The sequence below is a fragment of the Phalangium opilio genome, unplaced genomic scaffold, assembly GCF_054372755.1.
Source record: "Phalangium opilio isolate 3A_F unplaced genomic scaffold, DU_Popi_V2 ptg000013l_1, whole genome shotgun sequence".
Lineage (NCBI taxonomy): Eukaryota > Metazoa > Arthropoda > Arachnida > Opiliones > Phalangiidae > Phalangium > Phalangium opilio.
The window spans coordinates 11,132,690-11,157,847 of record NW_028324148.1 but is presented as its reverse complement, the minus strand read 5'-3'; the positions used below and the strand labels follow the sequence as shown (position 1 = coordinate 11,157,847).

Genomic DNA, 25,158 nt, shown 5'->3' with positions numbered 1-25,158 from the left:
ACACAAGGCCTAGACGAACTACTCAACCACCAAGATACTATCAAGCGGGATTCAATTAACAATTAACGTTAATTTTTAGCATTGTAAATAGCAAAAAAAAATTTTAACCTTCAACCTAAAAAAAAAAAAAAAATTTGACGAAATGAAAGATGTTATAATAGACTTCATAAAAAAGCAGCTAGACTAGATAAGAACACGATAGAACAAAGGTCATGTTAAAGATGTTATTTAAACAGACGTAGGTGTAATCTCACTAGTTAGTATTAGTATGTAGATCGAGACTAAAGTTGACTCAATAAACTATGTCGTTATAAAGTGTTGCCTTTGACTTAACTCCGTACCGTAATAAGTATATCTTTATCATAAATGTTTGAATCTAATTACGTACTTCGCTTTGTTTATGGCGAAATAATTTCGTTGGTATTTGTAAAATAGTTTCGGTCCATAGTTAAATATAAATATTATCAGAAGGGGATAATAGAAGAAGGATGACACTCTGTATCCTCTTAATACTTTAGTTATGTAACGCCATTCTTCCCAGACTCACCCTTCTTTGTTTGCTCTCCCTCTGAACAAACTTCATATGGGCATCACACCGTAAGGTGAATTCAATAACTGTTTGGCACTAAATCCCCAGCAATCAACCCACAAACCTCGTCTTGGGTGGGACAAAAATCCAGAAGCGCATGAGCCTTGCCAAATGGTTAAACACTAATAGAGTAATGACGAGAGAACTATTTATCGCGTATGTGATTCGATTTAGTAATCTTGCTCCAAATGTTCCGATGTTGGTAAGAATGGCTTTACACTCACCCCACTTTGTGGCATACTTCTCTCGAAGTATTATATACTTCCGATATGATTGAGGTACAAATTTCAAATAAACTTGTTTGGGATTTCGGCAACGTTGTGCAATGCCGTTTACAAAGGTGTCATATTTTATTTATGTATAGGGGAATAATATCAAACGAGGTTTCTACGTCAAAACCGTACGTGTTCATTGCCAACAGTCGTCAATAAAACCGTCTCTCTCTTTCTGTGCTTTACGTTAACAAAAATGGGTCAACTTTTCACTTCAATATCATTCCTGGTTTTTGTTTTAACTTTTGATTTAATTTCGATGCAAGGAAACGTAGACTACGGTATGTAAATTGCATTCATACTCACATAGAATCGTAAGTTTATAACTTATCTTCGAAAATAAGTTATAAACTTATTGTACAATCTTGACTAAATAAATCGTGCTAGGGGGTACTCGCCCGAATGTAAAGCGGACATAAAATTACGCACAGGAGAAAATTAATAAAATATTTTCTATTTTAATCTAAAGAACATAAACTGATTAACATTTCAATTTGGAATAATTTATCTCTCTACGATTTAAACGTGATACGAGAAATTAAGATTTCTTACAGGATGTACACGTTGACTCACTGTGAAGCAGTTTATGACGTAATGAAGTATCGCTACCGTAAATATTTTACGTCACGTAATGGCGGGGTTAAGAACTGGAATTTGTTTTGGATAAAGAAATTGAATAATTTTAAATATACTGCCGACGTTCTGCAACAAGTAAGGAGATATCCCCTTTAAGCGAAGCTCGTATCGTCGTTAATATTGTAGACATATTGGACACATGGCTTCAATTGCACGTTTTAGTCTGCCCATTTTCTATATTCTTTATCTTTTGTTTTAATGGTCGAATCGTGGTTCAAAAGATCATATCTGAAATGATGGGAAACTTAATATAACCGAAAACTTGGGTTCGATTACGTTGAGGTCTTGTTGACCACGATTAGAACTATCCCTCAAATTAACATCTTGAAATGGGTGAATTACTCAACCAAAATAAGAACTTCATTTTGTTTTATTTTGGTTAGCTGGTATAACATGTCCGGATGGAAAAAACGTGACAGTTGCTAAAACGAGATGTGGATCAAAAGACCCAACCATGCCATGTCCAATTCAGCTGGTATGTCAATGTGAGGGTAATGTGGACTGCTCTGGTTACAAGTGTCCATCCAAACCTACCTGTACCACCAACACAACTCCCAAAGGTTGCGAATGCCCACAAAATTAAAATAAATGCAATCCAAAGGATACTTTTCCCTTTTGACCAGTATCATGTTCACAATAAACCTTTGTTATTAACTCTGTTGATAGAACCGAAATCGGTCGTATGGAAAATATCCCATAAAATTGCTTGAATCTCTGTGTAAAATTAAACTAAAACGAATAAAATTAACCTGAAAAAATATTTCTTTGGTTCTTGTCTATGTCAACCCTTATCAAATAAATAAAATTATAAAGGTACGTTGATCTCTACGTCGAAAAACTCCAATGTTTTTAAAATGTACTTCAGCAGCCCGAAGAAGTCTTCCGGTGAAAGAACATCTAGAGTATATTAAAACTCGTAGTGCCACAATTAGTGCTGTTATTTGTTGAATTTGTTATGGATTTGGCTGCGGTTACTCAAGAACAAAATCCAATTCAAGCTGACACTGATTTCATTAATTTTTAAATAACATTTTATATGATTAATTAATATATTTAATTAGTTTAAAATTGAATATCTATAGTCTGTCAAACGAAAGAAGAGCCCTGAGAAATTTGTCCAAATTGGTGTCGCCACCATCGACCCCATAGTACTTTATCAACTTGTTTTGTTTTGTCAATAGTCGTCTGTAATATAGTCTGCTACATACAGATACTTTAACTTATGTCATTAAAATATATTGCAATGCTAGTTCAACAAAGATAAAACTGGTGTCTTGTCGTTAATTTTGTTTTATATTCTTTAATACTCGATGATCGTAAAAAACCATGAAACATAAACTTATTAAATATATATTGCAAAATGTATTGGTTCTATTGCGATTAAGCCTATCTGTTTATAGCAGACTATATTACAGACGACTATTGACAAAACAAAACAAGTTGATGAAGTACTATGGGGTCGATGGTGGCGACACCAATTTGGACAAATTTCTCAGGGCTCTTCTTTAGTTTGACAGACTATAGTACGATGTACACCGTAATACCAGAAGTATATATTTCTAATTAATGTAAATATGTATCTAGTATTGATAAGTAATTGTAGATTAGAACAACTTATAAAGAATTACAATTGTTTTTCTAGGTAACAAAATTTTTTTTTAGAAAATAAAGTGCAATAATAAATATGTAGAACTAACAGACTTTGTGATTTTGAAAATAATTTTTTCTTTCCTTTATGTAAAATGAGTGGTTCCATTTGAATTAATTTAATAAATTTTTTACCAGTTGCTTTTAATCATATTTGATATAAATAATTGAATTAATAACTATTTGGAATACTTTGCCACGAAAAACGTTTCGCGCCAATATTCGGAAAAAAGGGGGCGCAGTTGATTGAGGAGGATATTGCAAGTTTGTAACTTCCGTTTGCTTTTTGTAGCTGATTTTCAGGTAATTTTTTTATTTTTATCTCTTTTATGATTAAAAATTATTACTATTAGCTCTAAAATGACATGAAAATAATAATTAGCGTATTAATAATCGTTTTATAAAAGTAATTATTTTTTTACAATTTTTTAGGTAATTTTGCGTTTGTGACGTCAAGCGGCCTTTACACGCTCAATGTTTTGCACAAATAAAGTGGGGGACATTTATAAAATTCATAATTTTATAAATTATTCCCAAGACTTTTCACTAATTGTGCAAATAAATCTATCATGATATTGAAAGCTCAATATGTAGAACAAAAATTTAAACTTTTATTGGACAAATATATTGATCATATTGCACGCGATTTATTCAATTATATTGAATATATTTTATCACAATAAAAAAAGTTGATGTCGAGTCCAAGGACCGTGTACAATTTTATTGACCGAACACAACATATAAATCGTTAAATACACAGACTTTAGTTATATTCGAATGCGAAATATTGTTCGTATTTTGAGTAACATTTTGAGCAATAAAAACTCACTCAATATATATGTTCAGTTTTTTACTCGAATATTGTCCAAAATTTACCGCAAATGATTTTAAATTTCCTAAAACATATTGTAGCATTATATTTGAGCTTTGCACAAATATGTCTGGATAACGTTCTATTTATACTTTGTAGCTTAAATAACGGGCCCCACGTTTTTTGCGCAAATTATTGAGCGTGTAGGGTGCCCTTTACCCTATCGGCAATTCATGCTTTTTCGTTACGAAATTTTCTCGGCTCTTTTGCCATTTTTGCGCCCGCTACCACAATGGTAAGTTGTCTATTTTCTCCAGTTAATTAGTATCCATTAGTCTCAATTAGATTGAAATAAGATAGCAATTATTAACTTAAGTTAGATTGAAATATGATAGCAATTATTAATCTCAGTTAAGTCGAAATATGATAGGAATCATTATGGTTCTTAGTTAGATTTAAATATGATACGATTACTAATCTTAATTAGATTGAAAAATGGTAGGATTTTAAGTCGCAATTAGATGGAAATATGATAGGAATTATTCATGTCAATTAGATTGAAACATAATCGGAAATAAATATCTAAGCATTGTCTCGGATATTTTTTAAAATTTTAGTTGAAGGGGTGTTCAAATTGTAGTTAAGCCTTGGTATTGACCGTTACAAAGTTCAACAACGTGATCATTTGAAATTTATTAGGCTTAAGCCTTCGTTTTCTCGAATGGTATTTAGTTGCGCGTTATTATTTGATTTAATCTCAGATTAATAACCCCTGGATATGAAAGGCAAGCAAAACCGGGCGTTTTCAAATAGTATCGCCATGTGGCGCCCTCAGACGGCAAAACGTAGAACTTTGTCACCCCATGCAGACGACGCAGTATGAATTGTACGGTTGTACCGGCAAGTCCTGGTAAATGTAAACGGTTTTTTTTTGTGTCTTCGATATTAAGTTAAAGACATTAAATATTTTCAAAAAATGCCTAGCAAACGCTGTTCTTACGCAAGTTGTCATTTGATTTATCAAATTCATAGTTTAATCTAATTTTTGCATAAATAAAAAACCAATAACCTACCTAATACAGTGACCAAAACCTCCGGACCAGGTACCGGGATGAGAAGAGAAAAAGAAACGGGAACCTCGGATAAAAAGTAGCCGAGGCTTAAAAAGCATGGAGTAGCACGCGCTTACTGAGTCTGTTTGGGGTAACGTTTTTCCAAGTTTTGACTATAGAGATGCCGATGCCCATGTCAAGTATGCCTCCCTATTTCCTTTCATATCCAGGGGTTACTAATCTTAGATTTAATTATGATCGGAGTTAATTAGTTACTTTATTAAATTTATTTAGGAATACTATTTATTCAAATTAAATTATTTCCAAACAGTTTTTTTTCTGTAGGCCTAATTTTACTTTTTTTAGGGTTAGTAATTCAATTCACTAAGATTTTACGCGAAATTAACGTTCCAATTAGTGGAAGGCATTTCAATAATTTTAATTTTGAATTTTAAAAGGTTGCCGACCCTTCTTCAAATGGGTCATTGGGCGTCTTATACGGTAATGGTTTTTGTCATGAGTAATGCATGGGACGAATTTTCACCTTAGCAGACTCCATAAAGAACCCATGAAAAACTTTAAAATTAGATTCCTCAAGGTCAGACACTATGTACAGTTAGTTCTAGTTCTGGGTTTTTGGAAGATCATGGAAGAAAATTCCCATACTTTAAATTCATATTATTAAGAATAATTATAATGTGTGGAGTCTGCTACGGTATTATATTTTTTCGTTGAATGGTAAAATTAAAGGGAATTTCACCCTTTGTAATTCCTACAAAACACTGACGTGTTTGGCGCTAGTGAATTTCGTTTGACGGTTGTATACTTTGTGGAAATAATCTTAACTTTTAGATAATTTGTTAGATTCATGTATTGAGAATTTTTCAGTTAATTTTGATTTCATCGCTATTTTTAAATTAGATTAAATTTATTGAAATGTGAATTCAAAAATGGTGATTAAGTTTTTAGAACTAAGCCATATTTTTCACGAGATATTAAAGATCAATTTAGGAACTTTTTTTCTAGTTCCCTCACTTTCTACAAATATATTTGCATTCTATTAAGAGTAGCTTTGAATTTTGTCACCCGAATCTTCATTTTATTTTAAGTAAATATCTCAATAACTCAGTTCTGTATTTAATAATTTTAACAATTTAGCCTGATCTGGTTTTAAATTTGAAGGATTTTAATCTGGAGGGGATGGTCACTTGCCAAAATTTGCGCTCGTGTTGTCGCGCCGCTGTCAAATATCGTGTTCGCGTCGCGGTAGCTTCGCGTTCATGTTGCTGTAACATCGCGGTAGCTTCGCGTTCATGTTGCTGTAACATCGCGTTCGCGTCGCGGTAGCATCGCGATCGTGTTGCTGTATATCGTGATCGGTCTGCAAGTGACTATCCCCTCGAATTTTGCATTGCGTTAATTTTAGTTTAGTTTAATTTTTAAAATTAAAAATACAGAATTTGGATTGGCCATATTTTTAAAATTTGTTTAATGAATTGGTCTCAAACTTCAAAGCCAATATCTCACTCAGTCTGAGAAATTTGAGTTATCTCCAAATTAATTACTTTCATCTTAGTATTTTTAAACCTATCAAAATCGGAATTTAACCTATCTACACAAAGTCTGCGAGGGTTCAGGAACTATTTTCCCACGAATTTGAATTTACATTTCAAAAATTTAGTTAAATATGAAATTAGGATATAATTACCAAATGAATTAAGCATCTATCAACGTTTATTGGCTATTATATATATGAATATGAAAATATTGCGATAAATGAATGTAATTTTAGTCCAGAATACAAAGTGTTCTTTGCATTTGAAATAATTTTAAAGTTTTTCCCAGTCAATGTATTCGACATTGCGGAGACGCTTTTGGTATACGATTGGGATAAACTAGTACAGAATACTTCGCTCATTTTTGAAGTTAATATATTTATTTTGGCAAAAGCTTTGTTACATAAAGTCTGGGATATTGGTGTCCATCTATGTAGTTAAAATATAAATACTCTAAAATTCTGGGTTTTTATATTATAATTTTAAATATTCGCTGTTTAGAAGCGACAGACGAAACTTTATTTATTGTGAATATTTATGAATTCTAACTCGAGCACAAGTTGCCAATTTGCCGTGCACATTGATTTTGAAATTTATTTGAAGCACAAGTTGCTAATTTGCCATGAATATTGATTTTGAATTAAGTCAAGCATAAGTTGCTATGACTCCCCATTCTAGTATAATTTTAGTTATATTTCAAGGAAGTTTTGAGTTTGCCAATTTTTGCTCAATTTAGCCTAAATATGATTATTCTGACATGATTCTTGTCATACAGTTGAAGTTGTATCACCGTTAGTTATGACTGATACTTGTCGTCAGACATGTCTTAATATCAGCGTTAAGTTAATTTGACACTGTTTGATCAGTAAGTTTTGTCAAGCTTGACACGCTGGTTTTTGTGGACCGTTAACTTTCTTGCGTTATTGTTCGATTTTGCCTTTGAGCACAAATTTGAGCAAACTCAGAATTTTCTTCGTCAGGTTATATTAGTCCCGTTTGGAAGCCTACTGTACCATCTGGGCCTTTTGGACTGGTTATTAATTACATTATTTTACACAGAAGATGACGATCTGATGCGAGAACCGATATGAGATTAAGGATGTTTTAGAATCCCAACGTGGGAGTGCTGATCTTCTTCATAAATGTGTAATATTTCGATGACGTAACTGAGTGAGTTTTTAACCTTTTTATTGGTACACGTTAAGCAATTAGATTAGGTTAGTACAAGAGTCTCTCTTTTAAATTTAAACACAAAGTATGGTCAGACTTTAGTTTCGTTTTAAAGCGCATATTCTGTGGTTTAAATTAAATATCAATTACCATTGAAAAGTGTATTTTATAACGATGCCATGATTAAAAATTTTCAATTTTGTCAAAACATTATTACAAAATTGAAAATTATTTGAAGTATTTCTTTATTGAATAAATAAGAAACTGAAATTCATGATCATTTTGAATTGAAAATAAACCTTTATTTCAAAAGGCAATACTGCAGATGCAATTAATAGTCATGTTGTTTTCGTTAGGTTATAGAACTGATTTATTTGCTTTCTATTTGATTTATTGGAGAGATGTAATGAAAATAATTTAAAATATTAGATTATTCACGATTTTTTATTGTTAGGATTGAGTTTCTTAAATTTCAAATATATATTGAAAAATATATATATATATTTTTGTCTTATACAATTTGACAAATGATAAAATGTTTTATTTTTGCATGCAATGAGAGACTCTTGATTGAGGCTAGAAGTAGTTCTTTATAATCCCCCAATATCAAAACAACAAATTTGAAAACAAAATCAAAAACAAAAGAAAACGAAAAACCGACAATTAAGTTGAATACGCAATGATAAATTGATACTGCAATTTTAAGGGTTGCTGGTTTTACCAGTTAAGGTTTAGCTGTTTTTATTTTTTTTTTACCCCGTCTTCAATGTTAAGAGCTCCAAGGTTTTTGAGGTAGAATTGTGTTGAACTTAAGTAGTTATGAGCTCTGCGGAGACGGTGGTTACCGAAGGTTTAAGAGTTACCTGTTATAGACACGAGTAGGAGGTTGGATTCTAGAGTTTTGGGAATTGTGCAATATTAAATAAATCTAATATTTAAGTTGTGTTGTGTTTTGTTTATTTTGGGGAGGGGAAATTGGGAAATCGCGAAAACACGCGTTTTGTCGCGATATTTTAAGTAATCAGCTGCTAGAGTTATCGATTATCAATTTAGGGAAAAAAGGTGAAATTATCGGCGTAGAATTAAGGCTATTTTAGAGAGCGATAGCTAGAATAGTCAACGATAATTCAGAGAACAGTCGGGATACTAGTCAACGGAGAATCAAGTCAACGATATTTTAGAGAGAAACTAGTTAGAATAGTCGTCATAGAATCAACGGTATTTTAAGGTCAGATCGCGAGAATAGTCAACGTGGAATCGACGATATTTTAGGATTAGATACATAGGCGCGTAAATCGAGATACTAAGGCGCGATTTCGATCGCGAGAATCTTCTTTCGATTCTTCTTTTTCTCTGCTTCTTTTCTTCCTTTCTTCTACCTTCGCAATCGGACAAACAAATGATCAAAGATCATGGTCCACCCACCCCCGATAAGTATTTATAGTTAGTCTTAGCCAGGACTCACCATGGTGTCTAGTCGCTCTCGTCTGGCTATTGGAAACTGTTTTTCATCTTTTATTACAATAAGTTCTTTGCATCTGTGGTTGCCAGTAACGTTGCTTACGAAATAAATCGTAATAATATTGAAGTTCCACAGCCAGACGAGGGTTTCTCGGAACCATTAGAAATTTATTTTCAAAGTGTTTAATAATGATGCATTATAACCCTTAACTTACTAAAGCAGCTCATCATTCGAACTTCTCATCAAAAAGTCCTCCTAATGTGAGGCAATATATGTTTGTGTTGTCCTTTCGAAAACGTATTGTACCATTAAATGAACATGTCTCGTCAGAGTAAAGGTTAACGCTAAAGACATGTTTAATGCATCCAACAGAAGTTGACTCAAACAATTTGATTTGAATAGTTCTGTTTGTTATTATTAAAGAAAAAATTCCGCCTTGCGTTGACCTCCAGAGACCCTTCCGTACGATTGGTACAATGTCTGTTTTCGATTGGACCCCCTTTCCGGTAGCTTCCGCTAAAGTTGGTCGACTCCGGTCTGGGGTAAATTTGAAGCTATCTATTTTACTAACCATGAAACACAACACACACAAACAAGGGGTCCAAGTGCACGCCTGAGGGTTTGGACCCCGAGCACGTTAGGGCTTTAAGGAATCCCCTCCCGTCCTTAACTAACCACTTGGAATCCGGTGCGGTGGATTATAAATTGTTACGAGAAATGTCTAATTTAATTAAGTTAAATTAGACGTTGCTCGATTGTCTTATATGTCTTGTAAATTTATCGCGAATTTGACTATGATTTTTGAATTACAAATATTTCATTTTTATTGAAATTTGTGACTTTATCGCGTTTCGCGTGGCTGTGAATATCGCGTTTGCTGTGAATTTTAGTTAAGGTTTGATAAGTACTAATGATAAACTTGATGTTTAACATCAAAATGAAGTTTTGTATTTTTTTCAATAAAAAATTGTAATTTGCTCAATTGTTCTAATGATGAAATTGTTTACAGGTGTCGCTCAAAAATTATTTTTCTTGTAATGAGCTAAGTTTTGCTTACAGGTATCGCGTAATAATCATAATAATTTTTCTTCCCTCGCGAGATTGTAATGAATGAAGTTTGGTTTACAGGTGTCGCGTGCTAACCTTTTCTCTCCCCCACAGGCGACTCTCGAAGTCGGAGTGGTCATACCTCCTCGAGGTGAGGGTTGTTACTGTTGTAGAGCACATTTTTAAATGCAGTTAAAAATATTAATCATTTTGATTGTTAACTGCATTCGAAAAAATGTAGTCTAAAACTAACTAAATGACCCACGCAAATTTTTAAACCATTTTAGTTATTATTCCTTTAAACTAACTTCATTTATTTTGATTTTTAATATAAACTTCTCGAATAATTAAACAGTTAAATTATTTTAAGAAATAAATCACAGGTTGTCCTATAATATTACGTATGCTAATACTAATTAGAAAAAATATTCACTTTTGATTAATGGATTACTTGTGTTATTTTGAATCTTTTTTAAAGTTTTCTTGACCTTAACTATTTGTATAAATGCAGTTAAAAATATTAATTATTTGATATAGTCGCGGTTGTTCGTTAACTGCATTCAAAAAATGTAGTCTAAAACTACCTAAATGACCCACTCATTTTTTAAACCAAATCTTGGTTTCTATTCAGTTTCATTAATGTATGTACTTCATTTTGATTTTGAATTTAAACTTCTCAAATAATTAAACAATTAAATTAATTTTAATATTATGTTAATACTAATTGGAAATATATTCACTTATATATTTTGAATATTTTGCAAAAGTTTTCTTGAACGTAACTATTTGTATAAATATTTATATATAATAAAATTTTCCCTCAATTTATTTTAAAAATTACGAGTGTTTGCCTTCATTTATCCTTGGCTAAGTGTCTTAACTCCACTCCACTTCTTTCTCAAATATCATTGGAAAATCCCTAGTTTTCATTTCCTTTTGGCTCTTTGTACGTGATGTACTCATCCAGCTAGATGCCCTTCAATCCGTTTTCCTTGCCATCATTCACTGAAACAAAGATGTAGAAAAATGTTTGACTAGAGGTAAGTTCAAAGTAATTCGAAGTAATTCAACTTAATGGGGTAAATATGAAATTTTGTATGTGCAATTAATTGTAGTTAATGTTTTCAATAATTTATATAAGACCTTGCTAGTATTTTGTTACTGTATCTGTAATTATACAGATAGTAAAAACACCTTTCTTTACCGATTCTTGTAAAGTCGCTGGCCTTAATTTTTTCAACGAAGATCAGATATAGAAGTGCCATAAAGAAGGCTGTACCGGCGTACAGATGGTAGGTAAGTCATATGACTACCAACTCCGTCATCATGTAACCTCCGATCACGCTACCAAAAGCTTGACCTATAGTAATTAAAATTAGTCCGGTTTTAATTTTAACCATCAGTAACGTTAAATTTAAGTATGACACTCGGTGTAATCGCCTTAAACTTTTAATATTCGTCGCCTGTTTTCATGCAAAACCCAGTTAAGACGGTAACGAACCGTACTGAGAGTACTCTAATAGTAGAAGAAAAAGTTTATAATTGCTTCAGTGCTGTGCAAAACATTTTCCAATCAGGTACATGTGAAAGATTCATATAGACGATAGCAAAAATTGGAGTTAAAGTATTATTCGTAAATAGTTATCAAGTCCCCAGTTCAGGTTTCCATTTCTATTGCCGTTTCCCAATTTTATGCACGTACGATATAGCGCGGTTGATCCCCTTGAAAAATATAATTTATTAACCTCTATCAGCTTGCGGATAGAGTAGAGCTCGGAATTATCTATAATCCACGTTATTTTTATCTTCATCAATACTCAAATTATCCACAGATCTAACATATTAAATCGTATTATATCGACAACTTATTTTTAAAAATATGGGTTATGAACCAATTTGTGGAAAATGGATAGAAATTTCCGGGCTCTAGGATAGAGAAAGGTTTTAATTGTTGCAGTAATAAAATTGAGGTAAAATCTTTATTAACCGTAAGCATACAAAACATGTTGAAAATATCTCATTGTAGTTTCTGAAATTTAATTCTCATCGCCAAAATATTAGAAGATATGAGAAACAGGACGAGGCATATTGAAATTGTCTTTGCTAAGTTCACGTACAAATTTTCCTATAATTATTAAATAAATAAATGAATTGTATTTCTTTGCAACCTTAAGCTGAGGTTAAACTAAACACTTGGAAACCGTTTTCAACCATTAGATACAGGTCGAAATGTAACATTTGGCTGTTAATCGCAGATCTTTCATGAGAAAATGCATGAGAAGTGCAATTATTATTTTGAAAAATATAGTAAGCCTTTACAAAATGGTTGAAAATGATGTCAAAGTGTCTAGTGTAAACGCTTCTTTAGAAAGAACAACCGTTAACATTGACCATCTTGGTTTGCTTCAAATGTTTATAAAAACAAACAATATTTCACTGGACAAACCAAGCTCCTAGCGATTGTAACCGCAATAAAGTATTTCTACATAATTATTACTTCAGAAAATCCGTAATGTCGAAGTATATCGGTCCCGTTATGAAAGCAGAACGCACTTAAGACACCTTGGCAATCTAGAATTAAGTAAATATCTTTATATCACTTTTAATTTTGACAAAACGCGTCTAGCCAAGAGCAAATCTGGTTACAGGCAAGTTTTCACAACCTGGATTTTTTACTTACAATAAGCAGGAATGAATAACAGATTACTCAATGAAGAGCTCCAATCCTCAAAACGTAACGAAGTTTTTAAAATATCTAATTTGTTTTCTAGACTTTATACTTTTCGCCCGTTCCGTGGAAGGGGATCATGTACTATGACACGCGCAAATCGAGGCCCGTTATTCATTCCGTTTTATAATTAAGAAAATCCTGTTATAGTTAAAGGTCATGAATTTCGCCCTCATAGAAGTTACAGGAAAAATTAGTGCATACCAATATTTTCGTAATTATTCCATTGATTGGCAAATATGGCCTCAGCTGTGTAAAATTCTATCGACACGTATTTTAAGACCTTGGTAAATATATTGGGTGAGCTATAAAAGAAAATATAACGATTAAAAATAGCATAAAGAATATAAGTATGACCCACAAAAGAAATATGTTGATGGAGGTGAGTTTCCGATAGTAAACCACTGAAATAAAAATGGTAGATTCTAGGATATGTAGGTAATTGAAAATTTCAAAATACTGTTTAAAGCAAAGAGCGGCTCGATTGATGCCCCTAGCATGCTGGACAATCTTCTTCATATCAATTTTACATTGCTAAAGGCAGGAACTAATCATAACTCTTGCACTAGGGCGGAGATAAAATTAGAATCGCAACGCTTAGGGAGCTGTATAGCAGGAAAAAAATCGCAAAGGGGCACCAACGGAGCAGCCACATTTTTCCCCATTGAAGGAGTTTTGAATTAGGGACTTTTAAGAGGGGTTAGCGCTAAGCGGTGAATGCTGGTGTACGGTTTTGAAGCAACAGGCCGTTCCATCATCATTCTGGCTAATGTTCTGGACACTGATTTTATCTTGCCAAAAGCATGAACCAATCAGACCTAATGCATTAGATACTGTCATCTAAAAGGGGCACCAACGGAGCCGCCCTTTGTATCATGGCTCTCGACAAGACACACCCTAGAATTTCCCTATGTGTACCAGTATGGAAAGAGACTAACGAGATTAAAATTATTTTATCAATATTACCTTAGGTTAATCATGTATCCGGCAAATACGAACTTCGTAACGCCTATTGGTGAAATAACTGATCTGGTATATTGTGGTGAGTTTATCAATCCAACTAATAATCCACCTGCGATCAAAACCAGAAATATACGAAAATTACTAGTAAAAAACGACGTTTCTGCTAATACAAAATGCTCCATCATATCATTCTGTTATCAGCCCGAGGTACAACTGTCTTTTATAGATAGATGGCTTCCCAGAATTACTTAAAAATTAGTACCTAAGAGAGCGGACCCACGTGATGATATCCAAGTGTACAAAAAGAAAACAATGAAAGTAATTCCATTCTCGTAGCATCCTAATTAAATTAATTTATGAAACTAAATTAATTATTTCGTAATACATTATGACTTAGAACTTTGAGGCCAATAACAAATACTCTTGATTTAAGGGGATAGGAACTGCTAGATTAGAGGATTAGAGTAGCTATGAGCCTTTTCAGTCCGGAAGAATTTTTAGATTTAGAAAGAAGACCGTGAATCTCATCAGAGAAGGGTAAAATGGCTTATAGATAGATTTATTGATCTCAAATAGTTAAAAAAACTTTAAACATTACCAGCTATCCAATAAAATATAATGCATTGAAGAAATACGTTAATAATACTGATGAAAGTCTGAGGAAAAATGAGAATTATTCAACACTGTGTTTAGATAAAGTTATGTATTCGTCTCACTTCCAAAAGGAATCTAGATATGATGTAACTCCAAGCACCATAAAGTCTTCGATGACATTCTCTATTAGCAATTGGAATTTCTTCGAGTAAACCCTTGAATAAATTACAAAATATATTGGGAGAACGACATATATTAAACCTTAATATAACAGTAAGCCCATATATTAGTTTTATTGAAGAAATGGTTAAGTCAACAATCACTGAAAAAATGTTTTCTTTCTTATTTGAAAGAGCATATAAATAATAATGAAATTTTAATTGCTAGTGTCTCCTTTAATATAAATGGTTATAATTTCAAATATTAAATTTATTTAGCTCTTTCTGTAAAAAACAAAAGACATGTGGAGACAAAAGTTACTCGTTAAGCAAGATCAGTTTTCACTAAAAGTAAATCAATTTAAGTCAATTTTAATTATTTAAGGTTAATTGAATATTTACGTACTGAAGTAAGATTTGATCTATAGAAATAGGGGGGTTCTCAAGGTTTGTCAGAAAAAGATTTTCTTTGGGCAATTTTGAGTCGAAAATGTTCTATAACATTTTGCCGTTAGGGCCACCATTCAAGTTATATTTGAAGTGTTTTACGGATGACCCCTTACACTAAATTAGCATTGCCTTACAGTTACTTATGTTAATTTTAAGGAACATTTCAAACAACATTTTCGACTTGAAATATTCGAAAGAGCACGCCCCTTAATTTCTGACCCTCAAGTGATGTGACTAGTATCATGGACCAAACCTTTTGCGATCTTGTTTTGGATACCATAGGATAAATTGTTTCCTTAACTGTTCTTTGTAACCACACAACGACTTAAATGCATTTTACCTCCGCTTCTATAACCATCCACGAGTTCGGCAGAAAGGATATAAACATCGAAATAGAACCGCTCAGATCCATAGCTCTCGTTGACGTCATGTACATTTGCCGACCTGTAGATATAGCCATGACAAGTGTCACAGCCATTTGCCGCTGTAAGAAAATCATTCATGAGCATTATGATACAAAAGGCTAGTATGACTTTTACGACTTCATTTCTAACATATTTGGCCGACCAATAAGTGATCAACTAAAACTTAATTACTTAATATTATCCCCTCTCCGACTAATATAAATCGGATTTTGAGGCATTCAAAGTGTTAAGTAACATTTTTCGTTTCTTAATGTGAATCGCACGTGGCCTGCGCTCCCCAAACTGATTTACTTTCAGTTATGTATTCTTTCCGTTTATGATACTAACTTTCGGTGGCTAGTACAGATATTTGGACACTACAAGTTTTATAGTAAGAGTTATTGTGCCTCTATATCTTCCATGTTATTTTCCATTTGATGCGGGCGGTTCTTGATTGCTCTCCGTTACGCCTCATGATTCTGACGTCTTTCTGTAATTTCATTGATTGATCGTCTGCTTATATTCCTAACACATGGGCAGTAAAGTCGCGAACCCATATGACTGTGACGTAGCAACGCGAACTTCGCGAAGTCAGGAAATTGCGTAATGTACAACGCGCATCGAGATAAAATATCCTTGACGCTCAAATCCTCAATTTATCTTATATAATGAATTGTCTATCTCCTCCCTCAAAGCCCAACCTGATACGTTGATGAATTCCTGATGGTATCATTAGAAACTTACCATATGAGATTGACTAACATTTCTTCTTTTCGCAATGATGAACGCCCTTGACATCAGACAAAATATTTGTTTCCAAAAGGGCACTAATATCCTGAAAGTATTGCTCATTAAAACAATTTTAACCAGAATTAGATTGAAGACACTCACGGTAAGCTGGAAATTATCTCTTCTAAATTCTATAAGTGTCAAAATCATTGGGTAATTACTGTTTCAGTTTAAAATGAAGCAAGTGGTATTTGTTAATTGGAATTATCAGAGAAAATAGAAGCGTCACAGGGAATTTATAGATGTATCATTTTCCTATGTTGACGTCACCCCGGCCCAAGCGTTGTGAGTTTACTAAATAACATACACACGGCTTGAAATTTCATTCTTGCACTGCGAAAAAGGGGAGATAAAGATTCGCTGTGTCGCTTCAGTTCTTCCTGAAATTGTTTATTACCCTTTTCTTCGGTGAATTTCGTCCATCTTGAATTTCAATTGCATCTTGCCCAACACTTTCTTTATTCTTAAATGCCTTGCACATTTTCTTTAAGTAATAAACAACAAACACAGAGAAGTAAATAAAAACACAAATAACACCTTTAAAAAGACAACTGAGAACAGAGTGACATTTTATCGAAGAAAACTATTAAAAGGAAAATTTCTATTTTTGGTATTATTTCCTAAAGGTAATAAATTGAAACATGAATTTTTCCAGGTTTTTCCATAACGACCACCCTGGTTTTTGTTATCTTTCCACGTTCAATCGATGCATGTAATTTCAAAATGAATATTTTACCGTGATTTTTTCCGAACAGGTGTTCATATTTTGGCGTGACGATGACAAAATTGATAAGATGTAATCAGCGGGATTCACTTCGCTTGGACAAACGTACCCTAAGCTGCAAAAATAAACGCGTTAACCATAGTTTTCCAAATTGGCACTTTTCTATTATTATTACTATTCATCTTTGGTAACACGGATATACCTCGAAAAGAAAGTTAAAGCATCATTTTGCGTTCCTTGAAAGGCTACTTTCCCTTCAGACATAAAGTTGATTCGATCGAAGCTATAAAACATCTTCGATGTTGGTTGGTGGATTGTGCAAATTACTGTCCTTCCCTCCTTTGCGATGGAATGTAACGCCGCAATTACTTCTGTTGCCATAAAGTGGTCCAAACCGGTTGTTGGCTCATCGCATATTAACACAGGGTTGTCAGAAATTATCTAATATCAAATAGGGGTTTAGTTCATTCAAATAATATGAATTAATAACAATTTACGAGATAAATTTGAAACTAATACAAATTAAAGATTTTTTCTATGTCAGATTTTCTTGCTCTAAAAAAGAACAAGTATGTTTTGAAGACATAAACACAAGAACGCGATAGATCAGCAATTACCGACCACATGACTTATTTATTCTCATAGTCTCGAATTAGTTCCTTAGTTTGTTTTCTTTTTAAATGTAAATACACTCTTTGTTCCATGTCGAAACGAAATTACTTACTTCTGACGCAATACTAAGTCGTTTAAGTTCCCCACCGGAAATACGCTGGTTTTTTTGTTTATTGTTAATAAAAAGGTCTTCGCACTTTTTAAGATGAGTCTAAAAATAAAATGTCAATTTACGTTTAGGCATAATGGTCGTTTTATCCCGTTGTCATAAATGTTTTGTTTTCACTCGATTACCTTTCGAAGTATGCCATCCAAAAACTTTGTCTTTTCATCTTCGGATAAACCTGGGTCTAATTTCAGTTCACACTATAAACCAAAAAATATTGTTTTTAAACTCTAGCTGCATCTTTAGCATCCCAAATCAGAAGCGAAACAGGCTAGAGCATTAATTGTCGACAATTTATAATCTACTATCTTCGGTTATTTTGTACCTACGCCAACCTCACCTTTCATTAGTTATGACATTCTACAAAACGTAAATATTTAAAATCTAAATTTTGAGATGGCTTCCACGTTACTTAATGATCTTTCTTCTTCAGTAAATTGACTTATAGTTTGATAAAACTTTTTGTGGAAAAAACTCAAAATTACGGCTTCATCTCGACATAAAATGTCACGAGTTTTAAAAGTACTAAGGAATGCTTATTTTTGCCAAAAATCATAGAATAAATGATGGAACAAATTGTGGATGGACATTAAGATCGTGCAAATATACGCCATTTTGCTTTGGTGATGATCTAAAACCTCCTGATTGGCTGATATATTATACAGGGTGTTTTTGAAAAGTCCATCAATAATGAAGGGACGTGTTTATTGGAACATTTTGAGTCGAAAATGTTCTATGACTATTTTCCGTCCGAGCCACTGTTTTCAAGTTGGAATTGGAGTAATTTACGTATGACCCCTTAAATTTAATTAGAAAATTGAAATAGATTTGTAATTTAATTAAGGGATCATCCCTAAAACATTCAAACCATAACTCAAAAACAGTGGCTTGGACGGCAAAATGTCATAGAACATTTTCGATTCAAAATGGCCCAATAAACACGCTCCTTCATTATTGATGGACTTTTCAGAAACACCCTGTATAGAAAGGGAGGAGCAAATAAGAAGGGTAATATGCACCTCCCTTTATATGTTTCTTCATATGAAACCTTTAAGACATGAGAGTCATGATAACACTCTGTATCCTCTTAATAATTTAGTTATGTAACGTCGTTCTTCCCAGGCTCACCCTTTTTGTTTGCTCTTCCGCATACTTCAGATGGGCTATAACTGTTTGGCACTAAATTCCCAGAAATCAACCCACAAACCTCGTCTTGATGTGGGACAAAAATTCTCAAACGCGCATCGGCAAATATTTAAGCGCTAATAGAGTAATGAGGAGGGAACTATTTATCGCCTATGTGATTCGGTTTAGTAACCTTGCTTTAAATGTTCCGATGTTGGGAAGAGTGGCGTACATTGTGGTACACTTCTCTCGAAGAGATGTATTATATACTTCTGCTATTATCCACAGATTAGTGGTTTTAGTGTTGTTCAGACAACAAATGTGGCGATCTTGTAATTAGCCCGTAAAAAAGTTGACCGAAGACAAAGAAATCTCCACTACAATGTGCTAAAATTAGTTAATAAAATCAAATTTATTTACCAAGAACTTTAAATGCTCCTTGACAGTTAGACATCCAATGAATGGTTGAAACTGTGGAATGTAGGCTACTATTTCGTTTAATTGCTTACTGCTAACGCGGTTTCCATATACTGTTACATCACCAACGTAGTTAACGTTAGTATATCGTCTTCCAGATATTATATTCAACAATGTAGTCTTTCCAGCTCCACTTGGTCCCATTATAGCCAATAACTCTCCTGGATTTGCAATACCATTTACTGAAATAAACGGGTTCAAAAATATGGGTTTGTTGCCACACCATCTCCAAAAATGAAAGCAAAACAGGGCATTCTACAGGGTCTGTAGGTATTTGAAAATATGACTTGACACCCACCAAATACGAAAAATATTGCAGATTTTTGCCAAATTTCCCATAGAAAAAGCGTGAGGTTTTTGGTTGTCAGTAACTTAATAACTACAGCAAAGATGCGTTTCGGAATACTTTTAAATTAACAAGAAACTATTCAAGGTGTGCCCTTTTTCAAGTTTACTTAACAATAACTAGGTCTAAATATGTTATTTTAGTTAATTTGTTAAATATGGCAAAAAGGTTTTGGCTGTATCAAGTCGGAATAAAACTTTAGCAGCTTTAAAGCAATTTTGTCCAATTTTCGTGCTTGTTGAAAAACAAGGGGACCTAGCGTTAAGCGTACTAACAAGTTAAGTTGGTTAGTTGTTGTTGTATAAGGGTAAAACATAAAAGAAGTACCAGAAAATCTAATACTGAGAGCACTCTGTAACATAGACAGCCACGCATCTTGTCAGAAAATTCAAATTTATGCTGATGGTCCTTAAAAATCGAAATTTGAATTGATTGGTGGTACCGGCTTTACAAAGAAGTAAGTTTTTCATAGAAAAATATTTATTTTTGATAAATTTAAAACCATTTATTTATTACGACCCTCGTCCTAAACAATATCAGGGATACCTTTCCTAGAACGTAAAACCCTTAACAAAATGTAAGTTGGAAATTAATTAATTTTCCTCGATATAGTAATGCAATATACAGGGTGTTTGTGAAAAGTCCATCAATAATGAAAGGGCGTATTTATTGGGCCATTTTGAGTCGAAAATGTTCTATGACATTTTGCCGTCCGAGCCACGGTTTTCGAGTTATGATTTGAATATTTTAGGGATGACCCCTTCATTAAATTAGCGCTGTCTTTCAATTTCTTAATTAAATTTAAGGGGTCATCCGTAAATTACTCCAATCATAACTTGAAAACAGTGGCCCGAACGGAAAAATGTCATAGAACATTTCCGACTCAAAATGGCCCAATAAATACGCCTTTTCATTATTGATGGACCTTTCACAAACACCCTGTATAATCGAAGTTGAGCGGGTTACTTAGCTCAGAAAGGATTTTTTTTAACTGGTCATATGGCTAGCACAGCCCATTAAATAAACTGGACATGGGCCACTTAAAATTGTTAATCTAGCAACATTTTTATTTTATTAAATGGTCACAAGGTTCATAGGCCCCAAGTATTTAATTTTTAAACTGGCAAAACTAATTTTTGAAGTGGACATTTGTTCAGGGCCTCCGCCTTACTACTAAGCGTACTATAGTATCCCTAAATAAAAATGGCAAGATCATTCAGTGCTCATTTTACATCGCAGTTAATCTGAGCTTACAGAGCCATCTTAACATACCTTTGTTTAGAAGTGTAACAGTGTTGTTTTCGTCCGATTTTTTGAAGTAGCTAAGTAAAGGTTGATTTTTGACCATTGAACCCTTTGCACTAATATTCGTCCACCTCAACTCTATTTCATTATTCCTATTTCGTTTGCTGGAACTCATATTCTCAACTTTATTTACGGAGGTTCAAGTTCGTCGATGCTTAGATAGGAAGGTTTTCAAAACGCACCAAATATTATCTCGCTTGTAAATTGCTCAAACATGTCACACCTGCTACAGAATAAAAGTAAAATGGTATGAGTATTTTATTTTGCACGTACGAACTATTTATATACTGTTTTTCCCAATACTCTAGTCGGGAAGGTTTTTGTCCTATAAATAAATGTTTGCTATGGAGAAATAGATATACAGGTATTAAAAATGATACTTGTTTTGAACCTAGAAACTCGGAAAAAAGAATTTAAGCTTGCAATTTCGTTCTGCCTTGGTATGGGAGAAGAAACAAGATAGCACCACTATTATTCATGCTGTTTATTAAACAGAGTTAATGCGTAAATTGATACTTAAAGGGAGCATAAATTGGCTACAATTGTACAAATCTGAAATCGGTCCAACGGGATTCTATCCAACCTTTTTTTGAAGTCGGGGATAAAATAGAGCATAATGTTTGACCATCTTGTTGTCTAAAAATGGAACATCCGGTATGAGGGCAGCAAAGACGATAGATATTGCTTTAAACAAAAGAACTTTTCTGGACTGGAAGCTTTGAACCCGTATCTAACGTCTTTGGATCAAAATAACACATGTTACGTCTTAACAAGCGAAAATTATGAGGCATTCTTATGAGAAATAGTAGGATGACCCCTTTGCAATAAAATAAAGTATAGATGAGTTTTGACAAGTACATTAACACGAAGAACTTTTAAACTTATCGTTCGAATTGATGGACAAATGGACAATCATAGATTTTTTTTAATGCATTTTATTTGAAAACTAAACGGTGCGATTTAATTACAGAATTCTGTTGTGATTTTAGTGCATGACATTAGTTCGAGCGCAGTGGTTCAATCGTAAGCTTTGTGTATTTCGATGGGGCGAAGCTTTTTACTTTCCTGTAAAAAAATTAAAATCATTAAGACTTCTAGTTAACGACATTTCTATTCAATCTAAATTTAAAACCACTGCTGGGTATGAGTTTGAAACAGAATAAAATTCAAACATCCCGTTCTAGCCAATTCCAGTGTTAAAGCGATGTACAATTCATTATGTAGGAGCTGTCTCAAGAAATATATTTTGAAGTAGTAGTGTTACTATTTCCTGAAGAAGTGATTGGGCAATGCCACGTGACTGTAAGTCTCAAACGACTAGGCGGATAGATTTGACGGAAATTCCAATTACACTGATTATGCTATGAAATTCACGCATGCCCAGTAGAGCTGTATTTCATGGATTATGGCACTCCCTTACATATCGGATTGTACATCTTTTAAATAACAATTATTTGCCGTAATCAAAGCTTTCCATAATTATATACGAATCCCTGCAATCTCAAAACTCCTGTAAAAAATCTTGCAAATATAGTTTTAAACTTACCAACTGTTTTACGATTCACAACAAGTTCCAATGGAGAACATAAAAATAAAAAAAATTTATATGATTAAAATTAATAGAATATTTTATCCAAAATGAAGAGAAGATATTTACGTTCTGTTTTGGTATTCCATGCATCGGAAAGATGGCGATGAAGAATTATCAAAATTATTTTAATAAATGTTAAAAATACTTTTTGGAACCATTTATGTATAACGTACGGGCGTTTTTCGAAAATCCTCCATTCCAAGCGCTTGCTTCCTGCGCCAAAGACAGCACAGCCCACAAGACTCCAACAACCATCAGAGATGATCGAATAGCAACTTGTCCGAAAGTCATGTTTGAAGATATTGCAAGAAATTTCTGAAACGAATGGTTCAGGCATAATTTTTTTTGCAATGCTGGGAGGACTTTGTTGCCGTAGGTACAGAGGCCACATTATAGGTATGGGGATTTCCACTCCACTCTTCTGTCCTCCTTTTAAAATATTTAAAACCTACCATCCCTAACTTATTGCTCCCTCTAGCGAAATTTATTTATTTTTTTTCTATAAGGCATGTTAAGTGCGAGATTAACAAAGCTGAGGTGCTGTCATGAGCTATCAAAGGGTCTTTACTAGTGGTTGATTTTCCCTATTAGAGATTCTGAAATAGCGTGCTTTCAAGACTCTAGGTGGGGTTAAATTCAGATAACTTGAATATATAAAATGAACGATTTGAAATTTTAGAAAATAGTTCATGGAAAACTCATAATCAATTTTGGTTTGCCGATTAAGACAAAATAGGCCCATAAAATAAGTGTGGCAAAGTTCTTTCAGTGAAGTAATAATAGGAAACGGATAACTTGAACTTTGTCATTTTACTGTTTTTACAATTCTTCTTCTGTAAAATGCAGAAACTTAACGTCGATGGCACGGTTTAAATTTTCACTAAGTTTTAAATAAGAAAGGAGTATTTATAATTTGAGTATTCTTTCTTGATATATACTAAAAGAGGATGATTAAAAGAGGAAAAAGCTCTAAAATAAAGATTATATGGCTATAAAATATAAATGCAAGAATGCTTAGCAATTGGGAATTACGCCCAAGAACATAAAAAGTATAAAATTGAGATCCATGAAGGGCTTGCTTACAAGTATTTAAAATTTAACGAGTACGAAACAAAAAGCAATACTTACACTTGGCGAGTTGAAATAACTGTAGAGAGCGATTGACTGACGATTCTCCTAAAATAATTCGGTATTTATACACTCTTTAGAAAATTTCAAGATACGTAATTTAATTCCGCCTCTCTCCGTTCAGCACGTTTAATTAGCATTAATTATTTCTGTCATGAAAAATTTACTAATTTTCATCTTAATCATTAAGCAAAACGCATTCCTGCATTCTTAGACATATCCCATTAATTCAAAATATCTTTTAGAATTTAAAACAAAGGTAGTTAAATCTTGTCATATATGTATTGGACCGAATTTACATAAAAAATAACCCTATGACTCGTAAGTATTACTGTGCATATAGGCTTATCGTATCTTCATTGTCCACGCGAGACAAAAAAGAGGTGCTTTCTCCGTTCTAAGTTTATCTTCCAAACAAGAACGAAATAGAAACATGACCTAATGTGATTTTCTACCTTAGTTGAGTTGGTTTAGGGTAGAGACTAGAGACATATCACAAATTACGATGGTTTGCGTGTCTGGTAAATCCATCACCAGTAGACGCTTTCCACGCTTTTATAAATAATGAGTGCTTTAAACTAATATTCTTTCGACCCATACTTATGGAGAGTATCATAAGGTTATAATTTAAATGAAGGAAATGAAATAAAAAACTATGCCTTGAAAACTTATTTCCTTTCGTATCTCGCCATTTTCATATCTCGCCATTTTCATCTAATATATTTTAGAGCGTAACAATGCGTTATAAATTAAAATAATATTCGAGAAAATAAATTCTTCTGAAGTTCTTCAGTTTCATATCCTTCATTTAAATTATAACCTTATGATACTCTCCATAAGTATGGGTCGAAATAATATTTGTTTAAAGCACTCACTATTTATAAAAGCGTGGAAAGCGTCTTCTGGTGGTGGATTTACCTGAAAAGCAAACCATCGTATTTTATGCTATCTCTCTAGTCTCTACCCTAAACCAACTCAACTAAGGTAGAAAATCACATTAGGTCATGTTTCTATTCCGTTCTTGTTTGGAAGAAAAACTTAGAACGGAGAAAGCACCTCTTGACTTTTTGTCTCGCGTTTATGGCACACCAATACTTACGAGTCATAGGGTAATGTTTTTATGTAAATTCGGTCCAATACATATATGAAAAGATTTAACGTTCTTTTGTTTTACATTCTAAGATATTTTTTTGAATTAATGGGATATGTCTAAGAATGCTAGAATGCATTGCCTATTGATTAAGATGAAAATTAGTCCATTTTTCATGACAGAAATAATTAATGCTAATTAAACGTGCTGAACGGAGAGAGTCGGAATTAAATTACGTATCTTGAAATTTCTAAAGAGTGTATAAA

The 25,158-nt window shown here is 33.2% G+C and overlaps 1 protein-coding gene across 1 annotated transcript; it reads right to left on the bottom strand.

Moving 5' to 3' along the window:
* Nucleotides 1–12,252: 12,252 nt before the first annotated feature.
* LOC149709063 (protein white-like) lies at nucleotides 12,253–21,198 on the bottom strand. Its single transcript, XM_089863902.1, has 17 exons — nucleotides 21,051–21,198; nucleotides 19,376–19,614; nucleotides 17,959–18,030; nucleotides 17,777–17,875; nucleotides 17,255–17,493; nucleotides 17,065–17,167; nucleotides 16,726–16,812; nucleotides 16,431–16,459; nucleotides 16,284–16,374; nucleotides 15,476–15,619; nucleotides 14,650–14,742; nucleotides 14,532–14,589; nucleotides 14,196–14,273; nucleotides 13,937–14,042; nucleotides 13,175–13,275; nucleotides 12,740–12,813; nucleotides 12,253–12,367 (listed from the first exon to the last, which is right to left on the bottom strand). Exons 1-17 carry the CDS (start codon nucleotides 21,196–21,198, stop codon nucleotides 12,260–12,262), a joined length of 1,869 nt encoding a protein of 622 aa, XP_089720028.1. The 3' UTR covers nucleotides 12,253–12,259.
* Nucleotides 21,199–25,158: the final 3,960 nt, after the last annotated feature.

Coding starts and splice junctions, on each gene's coding strand:
- LOC149709063 (XM_089863902.1), bottom strand. CDS start 21,198: ATGAGTTCCAGCAAACGAAATAGGAATAATGAAATAGAGTTGAGGTGG. Junction 14,274..14,531: donor TATATTTTATTGGATAGCTG/GTAATGTTTAAA, acceptor TAATTTAATTAG/GATGCTACGAGAATGGAATT. Junction 13,276..13,936: donor GGATACATGATTAACCTAAG/GTAATATTGATA, acceptor TTTCTTTTATAG/CTCACCCAATATATTTACCA.